The following is a 23561-nucleotide window of genomic DNA, read 5'->3' as shown; positions in this document are numbered from 1 at the left end:
CGAGATCTGATTCAGGTGCCAGATTACACCATTCGTCAGTCACACCTCTGTTCTGCTCATATTCCTCAACAGCGCTCTCGATCTCCTCACTGTTTTTCTCATATTTTTCTCTGTTTCTTTTGACAATGTGTTGCACGTACTCAAGATGGTCAGTACCTGGTAGCTGTACACAGCCAGCACCATAGAAAGCCTGATAGGTTGGCAACGATGGTGTTTTCAGTTCGTGGTCTGAACGATGAGGAAGGTACAGTTTAAGCAGTCTTCCGTAATATTGCTCTGGATGTTTTTCTTGTGAGCAGCGGTGAAATCTGATGATAGCAGGCTTATTGTTTTTGCGCCTTTGCACAAACCCCATCTCATTGAGAAGGGGCAAAACATCTTTACCTTTTTTCTGTTGGCCATAGACAATCCTGCAAGTAGCAGCAAAGTCTGCCATGCACATCTCCTCATACTCTGGTGTTTCAGGTCTGGCTTTGTATTTGTCATTCAAAGATGTCATCCAAACATTGGAAGACTCAGGTGTTGTGTTGTCCAGAACTGACAGGGGACGACTCATTTTCACAGGATTATCATCAGTTGGAATGAATATTACAGCACGTGAGCATTGCTTCATGTGAAGACCACATGCACGAGCAACACACTCCTGTGCACTGATCTCTCGCTTCTTTGAATATGCCTGCATGACGGCTCTCATTTCATCGCACTCATTTACACTGTCCTTATGGGAGTTCTCAATGACAGTTTTCAGGTACTCAGATAGCCCGCCCTCTTTTTTTGATATATATTTCATTAAATAATTTGCAGCACCAAAAGCATCTAAAACAAAGCTTATGTCGATATTACTGTTCCAGGCTTCAAGCAGATGTGGATTATAGCCGTTTATCCAAGAGTCTTTTGGATCACGCTTTAGTATGATCGTACTCCTCATGTTCATTTTATTCAGGTATCTCTCATATTCTGCATGTGTCAACTTGCATCTTTCCAAGAGCTGCTCTAAACTCATGGAAGCAGTTTCAGGTTCATTCAGCAGCTGGTTCAGTGGTCTGAGCTTGTTCTTTGCCGTTTCTACTTCCAGTGCATCATCCTCACTGGGTCTTGTGATCATTGTCTCATTGCAGGGTGGTTTGGGAAAACCAAAACGGCACCCGGAGCTTAAACTCCTAAAGCACGTCTTTGTGTGGTTCTTACTGTGTTTTTGCACTTCTGTTACTTTTTTGTACAGTTCAGGTTGTTTATGTGGATCAGGCAGCTGAGCTGTGATGTATTTGTTTATAAAATCAAGAACAGTTTGCTCATCATCCTCCTCAAACACAGGAGCACCTTCTACCCAAAGGAGGCAGTGTATGTGTGGGCTTCCTCTGTGCTGAAACTCAACTCTGTAAAAGTAGTCAATGACTTTGCCAAGTGGCTCTGCGGGAGATAAGAGTAAATCTCTGAATAATGCTTCAACTCTCTTGTCAAACATGCGCATTGTTGTGACAGGATTGCTTCTCAGGATGTCACACTTTGCTGACCAGTCGAGTCCTTCAAAATTCACTTGTTCACCTTGCTGCCTTGTTATTGCCTCGATCACTTCAGGCCAGCGCATTTCAGCAGCTGAAAATGTGCAAAAGAACGTGGGAGTTCCCAACTGTCTGATCATGGCAAAAAGATCTCTTGTTGTTTTCTCCCAATAGGCTGGGGTTCCTCTCAGAGGCTGCATGAATCTCACTGCATCTTTATTTCGCACCAGTTTCTCCACCTCATGTTTATCTTGTAACATGCCTGAGGTTATTTTTCTACCATCTCTGGTCAGAGGCTTTGCCTTCCTTAACTGTACTGTCATGCTGGATGTAGCCAAGTGTATTTCAGTCACAAACTGTGCAAAGAATAAATAGTTTGTGTCTTTGGCAAAACGATCATCAATGCAGAAAAGTCTTGATTTGAAATACCCACTGGGGGATACTTTGATCAGCCTTCTTTCATCAAGTGTGTTTTGGCCTGTAGGAAACTGCACAGGGAAGGCCATGGCCTCCAGTTTAGGTGTTTTGAAAAAACTTATTGGATTGTTTCTCTCTGCAGGAGCAACAGAGTAGATTCCTTCACTGAAACATAATATCTCCTCAGCCACATCAGGGGGCTGCAAACAGGACTCGAGTGCAAAACCACCATTAGTCAGTCCATCTGCTTGCTCTGAATCATCTCTCATCTGTTCATGCGATTGTTCACCATCACAGGGTAACATGTCAATGTCCTGTTCATTTATATTTTGTGCTTCACTCAGTGCATTTTTCTCACAGCTGTCAATTTCCATTAAATCAGCCTCATCATAATCGTCCTCATTCATGTTTTCATCATCATCATCCTCATCATCTTCATCAGGAAGAGTTGGATCACACAGCTCAGCATCATCTCTGATGCTCACATCCTTATACTGTGGATGAATCTGCTTGAGTTTATGCAGTGCTTGCACAAGTTTAGACCAGCTTACAGTCTGAAACAGCTGATGACCTTTGTAAGACAAGCGTCTCTTCAATTTTACTCTGATCACCTGAGAATTAATTCTCAATCGAGGTAGTGTTTCAACAGTTTCCTGTACCTCTGATGGGACACAGACCACATTTCCTCTAATTGCTCTTTGTCTGCCTTTGGGAAGAGGAATGATCTTGGCAAATGGTATGCACTTGGCTATGAGATGTCTCTCCAGTATGTTGAGATCAGAAAGTTCAGCTGGAATATCAGCAAGATCCAACTTATTGGCAACAGCAAGTGCTGGCATGGATCCATTTTTAAGATGATCGTGGCAGGTGTGACATATCCACTCTCTCTTTCTCTCATCAGGCACTTTGCACTGCTCATTTCTGCAGTTTTCATCACAAACATGAACAAACTTTCCTGTCAAACATGTTGCAACTACATGTGGGTTTTTGACATACTTTGACCTTGTGCAGGGTCGCACTTGGTTTGGAAATGAAGCCTTGAAGCATACAGTACATGGGTATGATGGTCCAGCTTTGATTTGTGATTTGAACACAGATATGGCCTCGTTGATCACACTGTTGTCACTCTCTTGGGTTTGTCTGTTCACCCATCTGTATTTCCTTTTTATTTTCATTGCACATCTCATGTTGTGCATAATCCTGAATGCAAGATTACTTTGATACCTGTCTCGCATTAGTTGTTTCATCAGTTGTCTGTGTCTCTCTCTGAATTCTGGGTTTTCTCGATACCTTTTAGTGATATAGCTTTTTTTCTTCTCTCTGAAATCAGAATTGTCATAGTAACATCTTTTAATATATTGTTGTTGTTTCTTTCTAACTGTAGCATTCTCAGAAAAACGTTTTTTAACATATTGTTTTTGTTTCTTTCTGAATTCATCATTTTCACAGTAACGTCTTCTAATATATTGCTGTTGTTTCTGTCTGAATTCATCATTTTCACAGTAACGTCTTCTAATATATTGCTGTTGTTTCTGTCTGAATTCATCATTTTCACAGTAACGTCTTTTCATATACTGTTGTTGTTTTTGTCTAACTTCAGGATTGTTTTTATATGTCTTGCTTGTGCAAGATTTTTTCTTTTCTTTGTAATCTTTATTTGAAGCATACTTTTGTTGTTCTTTCCTTTTTTGGTTTTCTTTTCTCTGATTTCTGGGTTTCTCTGATGCCATTAATCTTCTTTTCATTTTGTTCCTTTGTTGTTTATTAACTTTTTTCAGTTTTTGTAAAACTATATCAGAAAGGTCACAGGCAGCAACATTTGTTATGGCAGCATTTGATTGACATGAAAAAGCATCACTTGATGGAAGGAAACTTAATTCACTGCATAGTTCTTCAGTTGGTATATTAGGAGGTTCATTCTGATCTTCATATGATGTGAACTGAGTTACGTGAACTTCTTTTTGTTTCACCAGTGGCGTACAAATGGACATTTGACAAAAGATGTTCTCAGTCAGATCAGTCGTTGTGTTTCTCCTTGGAGTAGAGGGGTTTGCTTCATCAACAGTTGTATCAGAGTGAGTAGGTGCCACAGCAGTGGCAGCTGTTGGTCTGCAGACTGTGTCTGTGATAGTATCACTCAGGTTGACTGTGCTCATACTGTAGAACTGCACAGGCTTCAGTTCATAGTTACAAGAGGGTGATATCTCCATCATTTCATAAGAATCTTGGATCCTCTTAATCATGTCACTGAGGAGTGTGAATTTCAGCATCACTGCTGTACCACGATTACGTGACTGTAGTAATAGAGGAAGACCACTGGGTGTTCTGGAGTGTGGATCAAAGAAACCATATTTGCCTGATGTGGATCTGAACACTGCGATACACAATCCACTCATAATCAATAAGGCATACTGCACATCTGACAACAGGCAGCTCAGTCCTGCTTCTAAGCTGAGAAAGGTATCTACTGCCTCCTCTGGAGGTTCTTCAAATGTCCCATACCGGGAAGGCTGTGTCATGTCGACATCATACATAGACCAGCGAGCATCAACTTTGTCTGGCAGCTCATCGGTTGCCAAATGAATATTTTTAGGAAATCTTTTCTTGGCCTCTTTGTACATCACATCACCTTTATCCAAGACCAGATTAAGGTCAGCTGTAGTCATGTTTTCATTCTCATGAAGGAAAGCAAGAAATGTGAGTGAGTTACATGTGCACTGCTTGTTTCTGGAGTCTCCATATTTAGGATGAGCCTGGCTGCGAGATGCACAGACATGTATAACAGAGGGCTGGTTTTCAAGGTTCAGTCTTTCTGCATGAGATGGTCCTGCCACATCACTGTGACAGCCTCTTTTCAAAAAATCAGCATAACCCACCTGTGGGTCACATGACACCTCATGTTGTTCATTAAATTCATGCTGCAGTCCACTCTTTACAGCATCAGCATAAGATACCTGTTGTACATGTGCAGGAACATGTTGACCTGCCTGTTTGACACTGTCAGAATTGGTCTTTGTAGACACACTGTCTTCTGCAGAGCTCTGAGGAAAATCAAACTCAGCTTGTTCACATGTTGGTACTTCGTGAAACTCATGAAACTTTTTCCAGCGTTGTTTTGCAGCTTGTGACTTTTTCTGCTTCCTTGGCATTTTCACACACCTGCAAGTGTTTCTTAGTCTTTAGAAAATATGTTCACAAGATAAGAGTGGCACACACCAGGAGATGTTGTCTTTGTTTTTATATTTCAGTTTTTATTTGTCTTAAACAGTTATCTTTCGTTTGACAGTTGTTCTTCAGTTGAGAGAATATTATGCACTCTCTTTATTGGCTTGGCATTTTTCAGCAGCAAGCCAAGAGTGAAAAACAGGTAGAGAGAAAATTTAGAAGAGAGAACAGGCAGAGCAGGAGAGACACGGCTGGGAAATCACAATCAAACCGTGAATTAGTTTTCTTTGTTTGTTCTCAGGTAGAGGCAATATATGCACTCTTTATTGCTTTGTTGGCTTGGCGTTTTTCAGCAGCAAGCCAAGAGTGAAAAACAGGTAGAGAGAAAATTTAGCAGTGAGAACAGACAGAGCAGGAGAGACACGGCTTTAAATCAAACCGCAGATTTTTCTTTGTTTGTTCAGTTTGTTCATAGGTTGAGGCAAAATATGCACTCTTTATTGCTTTGTTGGCTTGGCGTTTTTCAGCAGCAAGCCAAGAGTGAAAAACAGGTAGAGAGAAAATTTAGCAGAGAGAACAGACAGAGCAGGAGAGACACGGCTTTAAATCAAACCGCAATAAGATTCTTGGTTTGGCAAAATTTCTCACAAACCACAGAGTGAAATACAGATGGAAAGAAGGCAGAGACAACAGGTGGAGCAGGACAGAGGATAGAGGGGTTGGGGGGTTGGGATGTGAGAGAGAAGACTGGAGATCTGGTCCTTGTTCTTCTTCTGCACACTCTGAACAAAAAACAAGAAAAAAAATAATTTTATTAAAATTATATCACATGGTAATTGTATGAACTAATTGTGACTACTGAAAAAGGACAAAACAAATATTCAAGCTAAACTGTTGTCGGCTGCCATGTGCAAAAAGTTGCACACTTTTTAAAAGAATAAATATTTAATTAAATTCAGCAATAATATTTTTAAATACAAATATGATTGAGTGAATCATTAATTAATCACATGTAGTGTGACTACAAAAATGTACGAAAAAAATATTTTAGCCCAATTGTTAAGCTGCACTTATGTGTATTTATTATAAAATTGTGTTTAAAAGGTCTAGCACAAAGTTTGAACCCATCACTTTACATCTTATATTAGTCAGATTATTTTATTATTTTGGTCTACTTCTCTTACAGTATGTGCACACCTACCAGGCAAAGCACAGTGTCAGTCAGGTTCCTGAAAGTGTAAGACGAGAAATAATACGTTAGTTGTCTGTACAGTGTTATCAGACTAACAGAAATACAAAGCCCACACGACATGATACACTGAACTTCTAGTCAGCAGGGTAATTATAGAGTAATATAGCACACCAACTGATACAGCAGCCATTTTACAATTCAAACTAATTAACTGAAGTATTGCCACTTATGTAAGGCTACTGTTAGACTGTTACTAGCCTTAGCATTGCTGCTAGCGCTAGCATTCCGGCTAGCATTAGCACTTCAGTTAGTGTTAGCAATGCAGCTAGCGTTAGCATTGCAGCTAGCGTTAGCAATGCTACTAGCGCTAGCACTCTTACTGTTAAAACTGAGCCACAATGGCAATAATAAAGCTCATTTCTTACTTTTGTCTCACTGACCGGCAAGAAATATCACAGGAATATTATTTTTGTCAGTTAACAAGTGCTAAGGCTAGTGTTAGCACTATAGCTAGCGTTAGCATTGTTGCTAGCATTAGCATCGTTGCTAGCATTAGCATCGAAGCTAGCGTTAGCACTGCTGCTAACAGCAAAACGTCATAAACGTATATAAATGATAGCGAAGGTTATTCTTTTTTCTTTCTTTCTTTCTTTCTTCTTTGAATTCTTTTTAACTCTGTTGGACTTGATATGTGAGTTTAAATGTCAAACATGTATTTTTTCCATCATAAAAATAAAACACTGCAGTACTGAGTGTACTGTACTTACCACAGCAGAGAGCAAAGCGGAATGACGACAGTTGGTCCAGTGAAAGGTTAAAAACAGATGAGGCGTTCAGGTGGTGCTTGGAAATTTGACCATCAGTTTGAACAGCAATAATGAGCATATACATGTCTGTGTGTTGGTCTCTGTGTGTGAGATAGAGGGAAAAATACACTATACTAGTGTACAAATTGGTCCTTTTTGCCCAAGTATAAGCGAATGAGTGACATACAGAAAAACAGGGCAACTGGCATTAAATGAGCAAATAAAAAGTATTAAATCTTGAACTGTTTTGTGGGTTTTATTTTAAGACTACTTTGAGTGTATTCGTGGGGAGATAAACAGAATATAAACAGAAACATTAAATGAGATTAGATTAGTTAAACGTTAGTTAAAAGGTGGGGAAATTAACTACAGACCAATAGATGCTGAGAGCTTTAATTATCCAGTCAGAAAGGACGATTTTGAAGTCATCAACTGACTCCAACTGCCCAGATCTGAAAAACCTTTGTGCTAATCACAATGCTCTACTTAGTTGGCATATACTAACTAGTGACAAACTATTAAGCTGTGGCAAAAACCTGTCAAATCTGTCTTATTGTACTATTGAAAAAGTTAATCTTACTATTTTACTAAACATTTTTAGGTTTAACCTTGGCAGAGTGAGAGAGAGAGCTCATTAAGCAGGCAGGTGTGAGCCTGGTTGCTATAGTGACTGCACCCAATGGCCCCATACACACGACACAGACATGCGCCTTACTTTTGCTGCTTAAAATGAACAGAAAAGTCAGGCCGAAACAAATTCTTCCCAAATGAAAAGTAAAAGTCGTATTGACAAAATTCTTTCACCGGGAGCGAGAGCAATGTCTAGTCTACCTAATTCTCAGTTTTCATGCCTGTGGAGCTTATTATATGGACGTGGTGACAGTGGAAAGACACCATGCTCTTCTGATTTTCAAACGAACCTTCTGAGCCATTTTAACATTAGAGTCTATGGAAGAGTTGGAGGGAGGAGGCTGTGCATTGGTGACATTTATGAAAGAACCATAACACCTAGTACAATAGTAAACACATTGGATGAAAGAGGACAGCGATGGCTACGTTTTGAGGGTAAAATCATACCTGTAGAGCAAACGCTGCAGACACAGCAGCAGTTTTAAAAAGGATTTTAAGATTAATTTTTTTGCTCCTCTCACTCTAGCAGTTGAGCTGTCTCACTCTAGCCCCAACATTCCGTCCCATACACACCCATTATAAACTCTGAAACAGGTGAAAAAACATCATGAAACTTAAACTGGAACTGAAGAAAAAGTATAATAGATATTGAAAAGATAAATACAAGTTGAATAGTTGAATGTCTTGTCTTCGTTTTAAAGTTTGAATGGTGGCTCTATGTCAACGTATGTGGAAGTAGTAGGAGTTTAAAAATGAGTAAGTTGAATGAGAATTTGAAGGGTCTCCCCATTGAAATACATGGGAAATTTTTGTTGAATAAAGTTGAATAAAATTAAAAATATAAATGTTAAAAATGAGAAAAGTAGAAGCAGTCATGTCCAAAAGAATAGGAATCTAATGGTGTTTGAATGGTTTTTCTAAGTTGAACGGTTTTGAAGGAGATAGATTACAAAAAACGTACGGAATAGATAATAATAAAATAGAATAAAGATTAGAAGAACAATACTGTGAATGCTTTTCAAGCATTCACACTAACTAGAAAGTGCATTTTCTGAAGAAACTGCAGTGTGAATGCTTGAATCTGAATGTATGCACTGAAATGAATTAATTGCTGAATGTTAAGTTAAAAATTCCGAATGAGCTGGAAAATACAGAAATTTTCACCTGAAAACAAAAGTGCAGAACTTTTGAAAGCTGATGTTCACACAGAAGAAGTTGGAAAAAAGCTAAACATGTTTAAAATGTAAATAATAAAAAGATGAGTAATGACAAAAGAAAATTTAGAGTTGAACAAAAATTCTGGAGAAAATACAAACTTTAATATACAGCATAATGTTTTTCAGACATATACACATGTGTATATCATGTTTAATAGTATTACATACATCAATTTATTTTGTATGTCATAGAAAATAACATAAAAATCTTAAGTCATATTTTACAGCTTCTTTCTGAAAAGGACTAGTAGAATAAATAAAAATAACTAAATTAAATAACTAAATAAAAAATAATAAGCAAGATATGAAATACATGAAAATTCAACTTTTAAAACCACAATCCTGAACCTTTAAATTGTGTTGGTTTCTTAGAACATGGCTGAACAGCTGTTTCTATCGTCCTACTTAATCTGTCTACACATCTTTTTATTACTCATTCTTCTTTATGTTTTAATGTAAACAGAGTCCACACAGTGGTAAAAGAGAACTGTATAGAGATTTTTGAGTAAAGTCAAATGAAAGCGTAAGGTGGTGACACAGTTTAACACATGCAAATAATCAAATAAACACATTAGTCCTTTTTGTGAACATGGATAAATAAGTATCAATACAGCATTGTTCAGCCATGCCACTAAATGCTTTTTTACACATTGTTTTAACCTGGGCTCAGACACAAAGTCCCAAAATTAGTTAGTCCCTGACTTTGAGTTGTGATTATGACTAATTATTATACACAAGGCTTTATCTATCTGAACTCTAAGGACACAAATATGAAAAAAAAAAACCTATACTTACCAGCTGATACCCCACACTACACACTAGGTGTGCCATGTGACCTGAAACTTTGGTACAAAATCATCATAATCATTCTGTTAACACTGTTTTTTAACGCTGTTTGTGTTGCTGTTCAGCAGTTTAAAATGTTTTAGATTGGATTACATGGAATGAATTTGAATTTTCTTGGGGGGTTTTGTGTGTGTTTTGTTCTTAGCAGATTTTTTCTTCCATACTGTTGAATTCCAGTTACCACATTTCTGGTCATATGACATCCCGAGTGCCCACTTAAAAAAAATCCCCACAGTTAATTCAACATTAGAACAAAATAAAAATATCCATCCATCCATCCATTCGCTTCCGCTTATCCTTTCCAGGGTCGCGGGGGGCGCTGGAGCCTATCCCAGCTGTCATAGGGCGAAAGGCAGGGTACACCCTGGACAGGTCGCCAGTCTGTCGCAGGGCCAACACACAGGGACAGACAACCATTCACACTCACATTCACTCGCACATTCACACCTAGTGACAATTTGGATTAATCAATTAACCTATCCCCACAAATAAAAAAATAAAAATATGTTAAAGAAAAAAAGGTTTGCTCTGTGATGAAATACTAAATAAGCATACATTGTACAGAGCACTAACAATGACAACAATCCTTTAGCCTGTTGATCAGAGAGAGGCAGTCATTATGTCCATTTAAAACCTGTAATCACAGAGCACAACGTTTCTGTGAAACTATGAAGTCCCATATGATCCTCATCATGTCCAGTGACTTCAGAGTGGATCCTCCCTGTCATCCGGCCAGTGTTTGATGTGTGGCAAGCAGCACAGAAGCAGGATAGCTGAGGACTTTAAAAGAAGAGCAGAAAACAGGAATATGTAGTTGTAAATGTAAATATCAGTGATACTTGTCTTGTCAAAGGGAATAAAATAATGAAAATGTTAACTTACACACTCATTTAGGGAGGATCTTGACACTGCACAGAGGAGGCACAGTCAGTCTGACAATGATGGTGATCTCCAGGGATGTTTTCCTGCAGCAACATTCCTGCCAACTGGCCGTATGATCCAGAGTAGTTGGTTTGTAATAAACAGAAAGGTGTATATATTAGGTAGTGTGCACTCAGAGCTGGTCCTAAGAAACAAACACATCCTGTAATAAACTGAATACCTGTAGTAGTGCTGCTGCAAATATGAAGCCCTTCTATCATGAGTGGTTTCAAAGAAGGTGTTTTGGAGGCTCAGTCACAGAAACTGTGCAGTCTGTTCAGTCCTGAGTGTCTCGGCTCTGAAGGGGATGGATCACAGAGGGAAACACCTGAGTACAGACATTACAATACACTCTAACACTCCTAAGGTCAAGTGAAAACACAATTTAAACACTTCACAAAGAATGAATACATGTTTTCATGGAAATAATGTCATTAACCCTTTTTGTTGTTAGTAAATCTCACCGACTGCTTGTGGGACAAGCTAGAAGGAAGACTTATCACAGAATCTCTCCTGTGCTCCAGATGTGAAGTCTCACGCTCTGATCGTATGGCGATGAAGATGGTGATGATGAAGTTTCTCTGATCTGTGGCATTACAGTTTCTGGCTGCTATGTGCTTCACATTGTTGGATTTTACATGTGAAGCTTGGAGAAGACACAGGAGGACTGTGTCTCTCTTAAAAAGAATAAAAAGAAAAACAAAGGAAACCTAACAGGAAAGGAAACCCCCCCCCCTCGACTCCCACCGTACCCTCCCCCCCCCCCCCCCCCCCTCCCACTCAACTCCCCAACCTCACACCATCAAATGTCTATACAAATGTAGGGTATCAGCTGGTAACAGAAAGCAAGTGTAACATATGCACTACATATGTAACACTGCTGAAACATTTCTGGCCAGAAATGTGCAGTTATCAACCCAGACCCACCCTGATGATTGCACTGGCCAGAAACATGATAAAAGCTCATAAAAATTTATGTTTCATAGAAAAATTTGTCCAAAAATATAATTGTGTACTTTTGAAAAAGTTTAAAGTTTATAACAAACCAAAATAATAATATTTTTGTAAATATTATTTCAAAATAGAGGCACACATAAAGTGGCTTAACTGTCATTATTGCTGTAATTAGGTTTGTTTGTTTGTTTGTTTGTTTGTTTTTTTAAAAAGCAACCTTTAGTCATTATTGTTCTCTCAGAAACAATGAAGAAGCTGTTGAACATTTATGTGTTGTGTAGGCAATCCTCTGGTCCACCCTCCCTCCCTCCCAGCCACAGTGAGACTGGGGCAGCCTGGCAGGATGTTGAAGCCTGGCTGCAGAGAGGATATGCCTACACTGTTCGTTTCAAACTGCTATATTTGATTTTTCTGACATTTATAGGTTACTGTTAGTGAATTTTAGATTTTCTGTAATAAATAAAATTGTCATCTTTTACTGATATCATTACTTAATTCATGTAATTGTATTTTATGTAAACAATTCAAACATTATACTGCAATGCAGGGCGTCAACTTTTAAATATCGCTCTACTTTCTTAAGTCATTCAAAAATATAGAAATTACTTACTGTATTCAAAGATCTAGATCATGAATCATCACAGGACAATACACAGTATACTGGGTCATGGTAACTATGGTATGTCTTCATGACTCCAGAATGGAGACATCGATCTGACTGAGAAATGAAAATTAGGTCAAGCAGTGTGTTCTTCTCTGTGGTAGGGGCAGTGATGACCTGTGCGTATCCCCTAGACTCAAACAGCTCCAGGATTAGTTTGTTTGCACTGGATAAAACATTCTCATTAAAATCACCACAAACTATGATGGGATGACAGTCCATGATCTCCAATGAGTCTAATAGGCTTACCAGGTTTTTCAGGAATGGCCTCAGAGTGTAGTCTGGAGGTCTGTATACAACTGCAATCAGAGCACTGACTGGTGCTTCAACCTTTAAAGCCAGAAATTCAAGGTCAGTTACATTATGGATGTACTGTTTTTCATGCACTTGAATGTCACTTTTCACATAAACAGCAACTCCACCACCACTTCTGTTTGCCATCTGGGGAAAGTTTGTGTAGGACAGGTGTCTGTTGCGTTTGAACAAATTGTAATTTTCCAAGTGGAGACTCTCTGCGACAAAAGAGCCCCGCAGGTGTGTTTCTGTTAGGCACAAAACATCTGCTAGACACAATTCATGGTGACTTTTGATGTCATTAATGTGAGCTGGCAGTCCCTCTGTATTATGATGAACAATGGTGAAAACCTCTGACCTGCTCAGTGTTTGCCTCACGTGTAGAAGAGGCATCATGTCATCAAGGTTGGCTTGTCTCATGTTCTCAAGCGCTGCAGTGATTTCTGGGTTGGTGAATATTTTTTTCTCCTCCATATCAAGAAGATACAGTCCACTGAGAGACGTCACTCTACTGACAGCTACGTAGGCCATGCCGGGCTCAAAAATGCTCTTAAGAGAGACAACAGCTGATGTAGTTGTCATACCCTGTACCTTATGTATTGTACATGCAAAGGCCAGCTTCACTGGGAACTGTCTTCGTACCACTCCTTTCTGCTTCAGATTCTCCTCTGCTCTCTCAATGTACACCATATCGTCTGCTGGTGTGCGGTTATTCTTTCCAGATGTCTCATTATCCATTTTAAGTCCAAGCTTGATGATGTGTTGGTCATTTTCAGAGTAAACTACTCTAAGTAGTATTCCAAAAGCTCCATTAACCAAACCATTTTGTATGTCAATGTTTCTGGTGAGCATGACACGAGCTCCTTCTGCAACTTTCAGTGTGTCTGGTAACTCGTTTTTACCTCCTTTCAATGGTCTGTCTTGAAGTGCCATTCTGCCAGTTCTAGGATCTTTTCTATAATCATCTGCATGGATGTCAATGATATGAGTGTGGAGCAGAGCCAGTGTTGAAGAGTTGTGTGCATCCACTTCTTTATTAGTTGCAAAAATGTGCAATGCATCAGTCGGACAATGGGCTGGTTCAGTTATGGCCTGTAACAACAAATTTCTATCTGCTTCGCAAAGCTCATCCAACTTTCCTTTTACACGAATTCTGTTCAGCATCTCAGCAAAGACAACATCATCTTTCTGACGCATAATCTCAGTCAGAGTGATCATCTGAAAATGCTCCCGCCACAGGTCGATCTCAGACGGGTCGTGCACACAGAGAGGTTTAGACTGTCGCACTGGGGGTAGCTGATAGAAGTCTCCGACAGCAATGACTGACATGCCTCCAAAGGGTCTCCGAGTCCCTTTGATCTGTTTGAGTCTTGCATCTACATATGCAAACAGATGTCTTGACACCATAGACACTTCGTCAATGACGATTATTTCAGCATTCAAAAGTTCTGATCTGACTTCATCCAGCTGATTGCCAAGTCCCTGAATGGGAGGTTTTAAGCTTCTAGGCAGCTTGAGAAGAGAATGCAGTGTTGTTCCAGAAATGTTAAAAGCTGCAGTCCCAGTGAAAGCAGTTAACAGGACGGTGGGTTTTGATATGTCAACGTCGTCTGCATATCTGGGCACTTTGCTCAGTATCTTAGATGCTTCTGAGTAGATGCATTTGATAAGATGTGATTTTCCTGTTCCAGCACCACCATTAATATAAAAGAAAAACTGCTCTGGATTTAGAGCACAGACTCTTTTAATGCACCAGTCTCTAACTGCATAAAATATGCAGGCTTGCTTCTTGTTCAGATTCTGAAACATCTGACGTAACAATGTGGGATCAATAGCAGGGGGTTCCCTGATGGCTCTGACTTCTGTTGAAGCATCAGCCTGACGGCTGTAGTCGGGCACATCTTCCTGTTCATTTTCATTGTCTCGCTCTCTTTCTTGTTCGACAAGTGGCAACCTTACGAGATCTGATTCAGGTGCCAGATTACACCATTCGTCAGTCACACCTCTGTTCTGCTCATATTCCTCAACAGCGCTCTCGATCTCCTCACTGTTTTTCTCATATTTTTCTCTGTTTCTTTTGACAATGTGTTGCACGTACTCAAGATGGTCAGTACCTGGTAGCTGTACACAGCCAGCACCATAGAAAGCCTGATAGGTTGGCAACGATGGTGTTTTCAGTTCGTGGTCTGAACGATGAGGAAGGTACAGTTTAAGCAGTCTTCCGTAATATTGCTCTGGATGTTTTTCTTGTGAGCAGCGGTGAAATCTGATGATAGCAGGCTTATTGTTTTTGCGCCTTTGCACAAACCCCATCTCATTGAGAAGGGGCAAAACATCTTTACCTTTTTTCTGTTGGCCATAGACAATCCTGCAAGTAGCAGCAAAGTCTGCCATGCACATCTCCTCATACTCTGGTGTTTCAGGTCTGGCTTTGTATTTGTCATTCAAAGATGTCATCCAAACATTGGAAGACTCAGGTGTTGTGTTGTCCAGAACTGACAGGGGACGACTCATTTTCACAGGATTATCATCAGTTGGAATGAATATTACAGCACGTGAGCATTGCTTCATGTGAAGACCACATGCACGAGCAACACACTCCTGTGCACTGATCTCTCGCTTCTTTGAATATGCCTGCATGACGGCTCTCATTTCATCGCACTCATTTACACTGTCCTTATGGGAGTTCTCAATGACAGTTTTCAGGTACTCAGATAGCCCGCCCTCTTTTTTTGATATATATTTCATTAAATAATTTGCAGCACCAAAAGCATCTAAAACAAAGCTTATGTCGATATTACTGTTCCAGGCTTCAAGCAGATGTGGATTATAGCCGTTTATCCAAGAGTCTTTTGGATCACGCTTTAGTATGATCGTACTCCTCATGTTCATTTTATTCAGGTATCTCTCATATTCTGCATGTGTCAACTTGCATCTTTCCAAGAGCTGCTCTAAACTCATGGAAGCAGTTTCAGGTTCATTCAGCAGCTGGTTCAGTGGTCTGAGCTTGTTCTTTGCCGTTTCTACTTCCAGTGCATCATCCTCACTGGGTCTTGTGATCATTGTCTCATTGCAGGGTGGTTTGGGAAAACCAAAACGGCACCCGGAGCTTAAACTCCTAAAGCACGTCTTTGTGTGGTTCTTACTGTGTTTTTGCACTTCTGTTACTTTTTTGTACAGTTCAGGTTGTTTATGTGGATCAGGCAGCTGAGCTGTGATGTATTTGTTTATAAAATCAAGAACAGTTTGCTCATCATCCTCCTCAAACACAGGAGCACCTTCTACCCACAGGAGGCAGTGTATGTGTGGGCTTCCTCTGTGCTGAAACTCAACTCTGTAAAAGTAGTCAATGACTTTGCCAAGTGGCTCTGCAGGAGATAAGAGTAAATCTCTGAATAATGCTTCAACTCTCTTGTCAAACATGCGCATTGTTGTGACAGGATTGCTTCTCAGGATGTCACACTTTGCTGACCAGTCGAGTCCTTCAAAATTCACTTGTTCACCTTGCTGCCTTGTTATTGCCTCGATCACTTCAGGCCAGCGCATTTCAGCAGCTGAAAATGTGCAAAAGAACGTGGGAGTTCCCAACTGTCTGATCATGGCAAAAAGATCTCTTGTTGTTTTCTCCCAATAGGCTGGGGTTCCTCTCAGAGGCTGCATGAATCTCACTGCATCTTTATTTCGCACCAGTTTCTCCACCTCATGTTTATCTTGTAACATGCCTGAGGTTATTTTTCTACCATCTCTGGTCAGAGGCTTTGCCTTCCTTAACTGTACTGTCATGCTGGATGTAGCCAAGTGTATTTCAGTCACAAACTGTGCAAAGAATAAATAGTTTGTGTCTTTGGCAAAACGATCATCAATGCAGAAAAGTCTTGATTTGAAATACCCACTGGGGGATACTTTGATCAGCCTTCTTTCATCAAGTGTGTTTTGGCCTGTAGGAAACTGCACAGGGAAGGCCATGGCCTCCAGTTTAGGTGTTTTGAAAAAACTTATTGGATTGTTTCTCTCTGCAGGAGCAACAGAGTAGATTCCTTCACTGAAACATAATATCTCCTCAGCCACATCAGGGGGCTGCAAACAGGACTCGAGTGCAAAACCACCATTAGTCAGTCCATCTGCTTGCTCTGAATCATCTCTCATCTGTTCATGCGATTGTTCACCATCACAGGGTAACATGTCAATGTCCTGTTCATTTATATTTTGTGCTTCACTCAGTGCATTTTTCTCACAGCTGTCAATTTCCATTAAATCAGCCTCATCATAATCGTCCTCATTCATGTTTTCATCATCATCATCCTCATCATCTTCATCAGGAAGAGTTGGATCACACAGCTCAGCATCATCTCTGATGCTCACATCCTTATACTGTGGATGAATCTGCTTGAGTTTATGCAGTGCTTGCACAAGTTTAGACCAGCTTACAGTCTGAAACAGCTGATGACCTTTGTAAGACAAGCGTCTCTTCAATTTTACTCTGATCACCTGAGAATTAATTCTCAGTCGAGGTAGTGTTTCAACAGTTTCCTGTACCTCTGATGGGACACAGACCACATTTCCTCTAATTGCTCTTTGTCTGCCTTTGGGAAGAGGAATGATCTTGGCAAATGGTATGCACTTGGCTATGAGATGTCTCTCCAGTATGTTGAGATCAGAAAGTTCAGCTGGAATATCAGCAAGATCCAACTTATTGGCAACAGCAAGTGCTGGCATGGATCCATTTTTAAGATGATCGTGGCAGGTGTGACATATCCACTCTCTCTTTCTCTCATCAGGCACTTTGCACTGCTCATTTCTGCAGTTTTCATCACAAACATGAACAAACTTTCCTGTCAAACATGTTGCAACTACATGTGGGTTTTTGACATACTTTGACCTTGTGCAGGGTCGCACTTGGTTTGGAAATGAAGCCTTGAAGCATACAGTACATGGGTATGATGGTCCAGCTTTGATTTGTGATTTGAACACAGATATGGCCTCGTTGATCACACTGTTGTCACTCTCTTGGGTTTGTCTGTTCACCCATCTGTATTTCCTTTTTATTTTCATTGCACATCTCATGTTGTGCATAATCCTGAATGCAAGATTACTTTGATACCTGTCTCGCATTAGTTGTTTCATTAGTTGTCTGTGTCTTACTCTGAATGCATTGTCACGTGCATAACGCTGAGTCACTCGAGATCTCTGTCTCTCTCTGAATTCAGGGTTTTCTTGATACCTTTTAGTTATATAGTTTTTTTGTTTTTGTCTAAAGTCAGCATTGTCACAGTAGCGTCTTTTAATATATTGTTGTTGTTTCTTTCTGAATTCATCGTTCTCACAGTAGCGTCTTTTAATATATTGTTGTTGTTTCTTTCTGAATTCATCGTTCTCACAGTAGCGTCTTTTAATATATTGTTGTTGTTTCTTTCTGAATTCATCGTTCTCACAGTAGCGTCTTTTAATATATTGTTGTTGTTTCTTTCTGAATTCATCGTTCTCACAGTAGCGTCTTTTAATATATTGTTGTTGTTTCTTTCTGAATTCATCGTTCTCACAGTAGCGTCTTTTAATATATTGTTGTTGTTTCTTTCTAACTGTAGCATTCTCAGAAAAACGTTTTTTAACATATTGTTTTTGTTTCTTTCTGAATTCATCATTTTCACAGTAACGTCTTTTCATATACTGTTGTTGTTTTTGTTTAACTTCAGGATTGTTTTTATATGTCTCGCTTGCGCAAGATTTTTTCTTTTCTTTGTACTCTTTGTTTGAAGCATACTTTTGTTGTTCTCTCCTTTTTTGGTTTTCTTTTCTCTGATTTCTGGGTTTCTCTGATGCCATTAATCTTCTTTTCATTTTGTGCCTTTGTTGTTTATTAACTTTTTTCAGTTTTTGTAAAACTATATCAGAAAGGTCACAGGCAGCAACATTTGTTATGGCAGCATTTGATTGACATGAAAAAGCATCACTTGATGGAAGGAAACTTAATTCACTGCATAGTTCTTCAGTTGGTATATTAGGAGGTTCATTCTGATCTTCATATGATGTGAACTGAGTCACGTGAACTTCTTTTTGTTTCACCGGTGGCGTACAAATGGACATTTGACAAAAGATGTTCTCAGTCAGATCAGTCGTTGTGTTTCTCCTTGGAGTAGAGGAGTTTGCTTCATCAACAGTTGTATCAGAGTGAGTAGATGCCACAGCAGTGGCAGCTGTTGGTCTGCAGACTGTGTCTGTGATAGTATCACTCAGGTTGACTGTGCTCATACTGTAGAACTGCACAGGCTTCAGTTCATAGTTACAAGAGGGTGATATCTCCATCATTTCATAAGAATCTTGGATCCTCTTAATCATGTCACTGAGGAGTGTGAATTTCAGCATCACAGCTGTACCACGATTACGTGACTGTAGTAATAGAGGAAGACCACTGGGTGTTCTGGAGTGTGGATCAAAGAAACCATATTTGCCTGATGTGGATCTGAACACTGCGATACACAATCCACTCATAATCAATAAGGCATACTGCACATCTGACAACAGGCAGCTCAGTCCTGCTTCTAAGCTGAGAAAGGTATCTACTGCTTCCTCTGGAGGTTCTTCAAATGTCCCATACCGGGAAGGCTGTGTCATGTCGACATCATACATAGACCAGCGAGCATCAACTTTGTCTGGCAGCTCATCGGTTGCCAAATGAATATTTTTAGGAAATCTTTTCTTGGCCTCTTTGTACATCACATCACCTTTATCCAAGACCAGATTAAGGTCAGCTGTAGTCATGTTTTCATTCTCATGAAGGAAAGCAAGAAATGTGAGTGAGTTACATGTGCACTGCTTGTTTCTGGAGTCTCCATATTTAGGATGAGCCTGGCTGCGAGATGCACAGACATGTATAACAGAGGGCTGGTTTTCAAGGTTCACTCTTTCTGCATGAGATGGTCCTGCCACATCACTGTGACAGCCTCTTTTCAAAAAGTCAGCATAACCCACCTGTGGGGCACTTGACACCTCATGTTGTTCATTAACTTTATGCTGCAGTCCACTCTTTACAGCATCAGCATAAGATACCTGTTGTACATGTGCAGGAACATGTTGACCTGCCTGTTTGACACTGTCAGAATTGGTCTTTGTAGACACACTGTCTTCTGCAGAGCTCTGAGGAAAATCAAACTCAGCTTGTTCACATGTTGGTACTTTGTGAAACTCATGAAACTTTTTCCAGCGTTGTTTTGCAGCTTGTGACTTTTTCTGCTTCCTTGGCATTTTCACACACCTGCAAGTGTTTCTTAGTCTTTAGAAAATATGTTCACAAGATAAGAGTGGCACACACCAGGAGATGTTGTCTTTGTTTTTATATTTCAGTTTTTATTTGTCTTAAACAGTTGTCTTTCGTTTGACAGTTTGTTCTTCAGTTGAGAGAATATTATGCACTCTCTTTATTGGCTTGGCATTTTTCAGCAGCAAGCCAAGAGTGAAAAACAGGTAGAGAGAAAATTTAGAAGAGAGAACAGGCAGAGCAGGAGAGACACGGCTGGGAAATCACAATCAAACCGTGAATTAGTTTTCTTTGTTCAGTTTGTTCTCAGGTAGAGGCAATATATGCACTCTTTATTGCTTTAATGGCTTGGCGTTTTTCAGCAGCAAGCCAAGAGTGAAAAACAGGTAGAGAGAAAATTTAGCAGTGAGAACAGACAGAGCAGGAGAGACACGGCTTTAAATCAAACCGCAGATTTTTCTTTGTTTGTTCAGTTTGTTCATAGGTTGAGGCAAAATATGCACTCTTTATTGCTTTGTTGGCTTGGCGTTTTTCAGCAGCAAGCCAAGAGTGAAAAACAGGTAGAGAGAAAATTTAGCAGAGAGAACAGACAGAGCAGGAGAGACACGGCTTTAAATCAAACCGCAAAAGGATTGTTGGTTTGGCAAAATTTCTCACAAACCACAGAGTGAAATACAGATGGAAAGAAGGCAGAGACAATAGGTGGAGCAGGACAGAGGATAGAGGGGTTGGGGGGTTGGGATGTGAGAGAGAAGACTGGAGATCTGGTCCTTGTTCTTCTTCTTCTACACACTCTGAACAAAAAACAAGAAAAAAAAATAATTTTATTAAAATTATATCACATGGTAATTGTATGAACTAAATGTGACTACTGCAAAAGGACAAAACAAATATTCAAGCTAAACTGTTGTCGGCTGCCATGTGCAAAAAGTTGCATAATTGGGCACTTTTTAAAAGAATAAATATTTAATTAAATTCAGCAATAATATTTTTAAATACAAATATGATTGAGTGAATCATTAATTAATCACATGTAGTGTGACTACAAAAATGTACGAAAAAAATATTTTAGCCCAATTGTTAAGCTGCACTTATGTGTATTTATTATAAAATTGTGTTTAAAAGGTCTAGCACAAAGTTTGAACCCATCACTTTACAGCTTATATTAGTCATATAATTTTTTTATTTTGGTCTACTTCTCTTACAGTATGTGCACACCTACCAGGCAAAGCACAGTGTCAGTCAGGTTCCTGAAAGAAACGAGAAATAATACGTTAGTTGTCTGTACAGTGTTATCAGACTAACAGAAATACAAAGCCCACACGACATGATACACTGAACTTCTAGTCAGCAGGGTAATTATAGAGTAATATAGCACACCAACTGATACAGCAGTCATTTTACAATTCAAACTAGTTAACTGAAGTATTGCCACTTATGTAAGGCTACTGTTAGACTGTTACTAGCCTTAGCATTGCTGCTAGCGCTAGCATTCCGGCTAGCATTAGCACTTCAGTTAGTGTTAGCATTGCAGCTAGCGTTAGCATTGCAGCTAGCGTTAGCATTGCAGCTAGCGTTAGCAATGCTGCTAGCGCTAGCAATGCTGCTAGCGCTAGCACTCTTACTGTTAAAACTGAGCCACAATGGCAATAATAAAGCTAATTTCTTACTTTTGTCTCACTGACCGGCAAGAAATATCACAGGAATATTATTTTTGTCAGTTAACAACTGCTAAGGCTAGTGTTAGCACTATAGCTAGCGTTAGCATTGTTGCTAGCATTAGCATTGAAGCTAGCGTTAGCACTGCTGCTAACAGCAAAACGTAATAAACGTATATAAATGATAGCGAAGGTTATTCTTTTTTCTTTCTTTCTTCTTTGAATTGTTTTTAACTCTGTTGGACTTGATATGTGAGTTTAAATGTCAAACATGTATTTTTTCCATCATAAAAATAAAACACTGCAGTACTGAGTGTACTATACTTACCACAGCAGAGAGCAAAGCGGAATGACGACAGTTGGTCCAGTGATAGGTTAAAAACAGATGAGGCGTTCAGGTGGTGCTTGGAAATTTGACCATCAGTTTGAACAGCAATAATGAGCATATACATGTCTGTGTGTTGGTCTCTGTGTGTGACAGACATAGAGAGATAGAGGGAAAAAATACACTATACTAGTGTAAAAATTGGTCCTTTTTGCCCAAGTATAAGCGAATGAGTGACATACAGAAAAACAGGGCAACTGGCATTAAATGAGCAAATAAAAAGTATTAAATCTTGAACTGTTTTGTGGGTTTTATTTTAAGACTACTTTGAGTATATTCGTGGGGAGATAAACTATACAGACTATAAACAGAGACATTAAATGAGATTAGGTTAGTGAAACGTTAGTTAAAAGGTGGGGAAATTAACTACAGACCGATAGATGCTGAGAGCTTTAATTATCCAGTCAGAAAGGATGATTTTGAAGTCATCAACTGACTCCAACTGCCCAGATCTGAAAAACCTTTGTGCCAATCACAATGCTCTACTTAGTTGGCATATACTAACTAGTGACAAACTATTAATCTGTGGCAAAACCCTGTCAAATCTGTCTTATTGTACTTTTGAAAAAGTTAATCTTACTACAATCTAACATTTTTAGGTTTAACCTTGGCAGAGTGAGAGAGAGCTCGTTAAGCAGGCAGGTGTGAGCCTGGTTGCTATAGTGACAATGGCTCCATACACACGACACAGACATGCGCCTCACTTTTGCTGCTTAAAATGAACAGAAAAGTCAGGCCGAAACAAATCGTTCCCAAATTAAAAGTACAAGTCGTATTGACAAAATTCTTTCACCGTGAGCGACAGCAGCTTCTAGTCTACCAAATTCTCAGTTTTCATGCCTGTGGAGTTTATTATATGGACGTGGTGACAGTGTAAAGACACCATGCTCTTCTGATTTTCAAACGAACCTTCTGAGCCATTTTAACATTAGAGTCTATGGAAGAGTTGGAAGGAGGAGGCTGTGCATTGGTGACATTTATGAAAGAACCGTAACACCTAGGACAATAGTAAACACATTGGATGAAAGAGGACAGCCATGGCTACGTTTTGAGGGTAAAATCATACCTGTAGAGCAAACGCTGCGGACACAGCAGCAGTTTTAAAAAAGATTTTAAGATTAATTTTTTTGCTCCTCTCACTCTAGCAGTTGAGCTGCCTCACTCTAGCCCCAACATTCCGTCCCATACACACCCATTATAAATTTTGAAACGGGTGAAAAAACATCATGAAACTTAAACTGGAACTGAAGAAAAAGTATAATAGATATTGAAAAGATAAATACAAGTTGAATAGTTGAATGTCTTGTCTTCGTTTTAAAGTTTGAATGGTGGCTCTATGTCAATGTATGTGGAAGTAGTAAGAGTTTAAAAATGAATAAGTTGAATGAGAATTTGAAGGGTCTCCCCATTGAAATACATGGGAAATTTTGGGAAATTTTTGTTGAATAAAGTTGAATAAAATTAAAAATATAAATGTTAAAAATATGAAAAATAGAAGCAGTGTTGTCCAAAAGAATAGGAATCTAACGGTGTTTGAATGGTTTTTCTAAGTTGAACGGTTTTGAAGGAGTAGGATTACAAAAAACGTACGGAATAGATAAAATATAATAATAATAATAATAATAATAAAGATTTGAATAACAATACTGTGAATGCTT

General features: G+C 39.3%; 1 protein-coding gene and 1 long non-coding RNA gene across 2 annotated transcripts; both read right to left on the bottom strand.

Moving 5' to 3' along the window:
• Window positions 1-8783: 8783 nt before the first annotated feature.
• On the bottom strand, window positions 8784-11412 carry LOC147302392 (uncharacterized). Its single transcript, XR_015127268.1, has 3 exons — window positions 10878-11412; window positions 10658-10761; window positions 8784-10555 (listed from the first exon to the last, which is right to left on the bottom strand). It is a non-coding gene; the product is annotated as an uncharacterized LOC147302392 (long non-coding RNA).
• A 76-nt stretch (window positions 11413-11488) lies between these two features.
• On the bottom strand, window positions 11489-22586 carry LOC147302391 (uncharacterized). The gene is made up of 3 exons (XM_086282490.1): window positions 21847-22586; window positions 21083-21110; window positions 11489-20654 (listed from the first exon to the last, which is right to left on the bottom strand). The coding sequence occupies exon 3, from the start codon at window positions 19845-19847 to the stop codon at window positions 12279-12281; it is 7569 nt and encodes a 2522-aa protein (XP_086138616.1). The 5' UTR covers window positions 19848-20654; window positions 21083-21110; window positions 21847-22586; the 3' UTR covers window positions 11489-12278.
• Between the last annotated feature and the right edge of the window lie 975 nt (window positions 22587-23561).

This window comes from Aulonocara sp. 'chitande type north' Nkhata Bay, linkage group LG23 (assembly GCF_057382095.1).
Source record: "Aulonocara sp. 'chitande type north' Nkhata Bay isolate Kocher_YH1m ecotype deep benthic linkage group LG23, A_spYH_male_GT1.1, whole genome shotgun sequence".
Lineage (NCBI taxonomy): Eukaryota > Metazoa > Chordata > Actinopteri > Cichliformes > Cichlidae > Aulonocara > Aulonocara sp. 'chitande type north' Nkhata Bay.
The sequence above is the reverse complement of the archived record's forward strand: the minus strand, read 5'-3'. Positions and strand labels throughout refer to the sequence as shown.

Bases quoted from the DNA above. Each gene is read 5' to 3' on its own strand.
- LOC147302391 (XM_086282490.1), bottom strand. From the start codon at position 19,847: ATGCCAAGGAAGCAGAAAAAGTCACAAGCTGCAAAACAACGCTGGAAA.